The 2,075-nt window shown below is 44.4% G+C and overlaps 1 protein-coding gene across 1 annotated transcript; it reads left to right on the top strand.

The window, feature by feature from the left end:
* The first annotated feature begins 254 nt into the window (after positions 1–254).
* On the top strand, positions 255–1,401 carry LOC119343724. Its single transcript, XM_037614531.1, has 3 exons — positions 255–482; positions 820–977; positions 1,090–1,401. Exons 1-3 carry the CDS (start codon positions 261–263, stop codon positions 1,316–1,318), a joined length of 609 nt encoding a protein of 202 aa, XP_037470428.1. The 5' UTR covers positions 255–260; the 3' UTR covers positions 1,319–1,401.
* Positions 1,402–2,075: the final 674 nt, after the last annotated feature.

The raw sequence follows: 2,075 nt of genomic DNA, 5'->3' as shown, positions 1-2,075 counted from the left end.
GTTCTTTCTGAAAGCACCTCTAGATATATTTAGCTCAAAATATTGTGACGTAGGAGTGCACGCTGTCCACGTGAACTAACAGCCAACTCGTTTGAGTAGGGTTTGGTGTGTCACGCAGCTTTGTTGCCGGGTGGTGTGGGTGTAACGTGACTGCGGCAGTACCGCGCGCGTCCCGGTATTATAAGTTACCGTGAAAGAAGCTCGCTAGCTAGGAGAGAACAAATCATACTATCTAGCTGAGGGAACAAGAAAGAGCTTCGATGGCCCCGTTGCTTCGGTTTGGCGCGAGGAAGGTCTGCGGCCATGCCGGCCTAGAGCGACCACTGCAGGGCAGTTTCATGGCGGCCAGGTCGCTCACCGTCGTCAAGGAGGAGCAGCCGCGGAAGCTGCCGTGGACTATTTTCCATGGCAGGCTGAGCTCACTCCACTGGTTCAGCAGCTCCCCTGAATCACCATACGATCCTCTCACCAACAATCACAGGGTACGAAACGTCGCATGCGCTCCTTTGTAAGTTGAAACAAAAGAATTTATTCTGTATGTTGAATCGAACCAAATCACCATACTGACTAACTACGTGTGTGTGGTCGTCGAACCAAAGAATTTACTTACTCGCTAGTACTCCCTCCATTCACAAATATAAGATGCTTCCCTTTTTTCTGCGTCGCTTGTATATAGATGCAATGTACTATGTTTGTTCACTTTATTTCAGTCCGTGTGTAGTCTATATTGAAATATTCAAAACGTTTTATATTTGTGAACGGAGAGAGTAATTAAATTCTAATGCGTGCAAAAATTATCTACATTTCATTGCCCTGCAGCACTTCCCTGTGGGCCTGCGTCGATTGGAGGAGAAGCGGCAGGAGTTGCTCCGTTTGCTCCGTGAGATGGACGATCTCCAAGCTGAGAGATGCGCCATGGAGATCAAGAAGAACACCAAGCTGCTCCAGCTGCTTGGGCGACCCCCTTCAAAACCATGGTAATTACATATGAATATATATTTGGAATTACTGCACTATGTACCTACTTAATTTTTAGGTTTCGTTGTTGATTAATTAATTCGTGACAATGTATGTTTAATTAATTCGTAGGTCAGCTGAAGATTTCAAACGACACTTTGGCGTTGATGACTTTAAGGACTTCATACTATCCCTTCCATTTATGGCAATGGCACTCTTTCTCTTTGTCGCTTTCTCTATGATGACTATCTTTATGTTGCTTTTGCCCTTGTTCTTACTCTGTACATCTACATCTAGGACCGGCCAGAAATATAAGGAGCACACACTTTCCGAGAAAGATTTAGCTTCGACCAAGGAGTAATCTAGCTTATCATTTGGACCAATCTATTTGATATCGGAAGTGTGTGCTCTCCTACATTACTTCTGTGAAGAATGAGAGCTACATTTCAGCTGTACTATGAATGGTTTATCAACCAAATAAATGTTATTAACTCCCTAAAAATGTTCTTATTTTATATGGACGCAAGTTTTCTCGAGGAATTAGTGTCTTTGTATTGAGTATGTGAACTGGAGCTCATATATTCATAATCGTTGCATGTATTGAATCGGCATTGATGCTTTGCTATGCGTCGTTTCACCATCAAAGGTCGAAAGAAGAATATACTTCCCGTGCGCACAAAATTGAGGATATATTTTGAGGAGTTAACCCTTTCTAGCCCTTTCCTCAAATTTTTAACTCTTCAAGAATTTGAAGAGTTGTTCCTCAAACTTGTCTCTTTCTGCTCAAATTTGAGAAGAAGAAAACCTTTCTCCTTCAATTCTCTATCCTCCCCAACGCTCTCTTTCCTCCACCAATGCCAAGGGCGCTTTTCCCCGCCCTCCCGACCATGGTCTGGCCCCGATGCAAACGCATCGCTGCCGACCCCTGGTGAGGTTCCGTTAAGAATCTAGCAAAACTGCACACGGCATAGAAGCACCACCATGGGAAAACCTGCGCGCACACAGATCAACACATATGCATTAAAACAAGGCTGATAGCCGCAACCACAGACTCCAAAGAATGGTTCTATCCTGGACCACGACGGTGCCACCAGGAGAAGTAAGAGGAGAAGAATTGA

Source organism: Triticum dicoccoides, unplaced genomic scaffold (assembly GCF_002162155.2).
Source record: "Triticum dicoccoides isolate Atlit2015 ecotype Zavitan unplaced genomic scaffold, WEW_v2.0 scaffold138511, whole genome shotgun sequence".
In the NCBI taxonomy this organism is placed as follows: domain Eukaryota; kingdom Viridiplantae; phylum Streptophyta; class Magnoliopsida; order Poales; family Poaceae; genus Triticum; species Triticum dicoccoides.
Note: the sequence above shows the minus strand (reverse complement) of the source record. Positions and strands in the feature narration are given on the sequence as shown.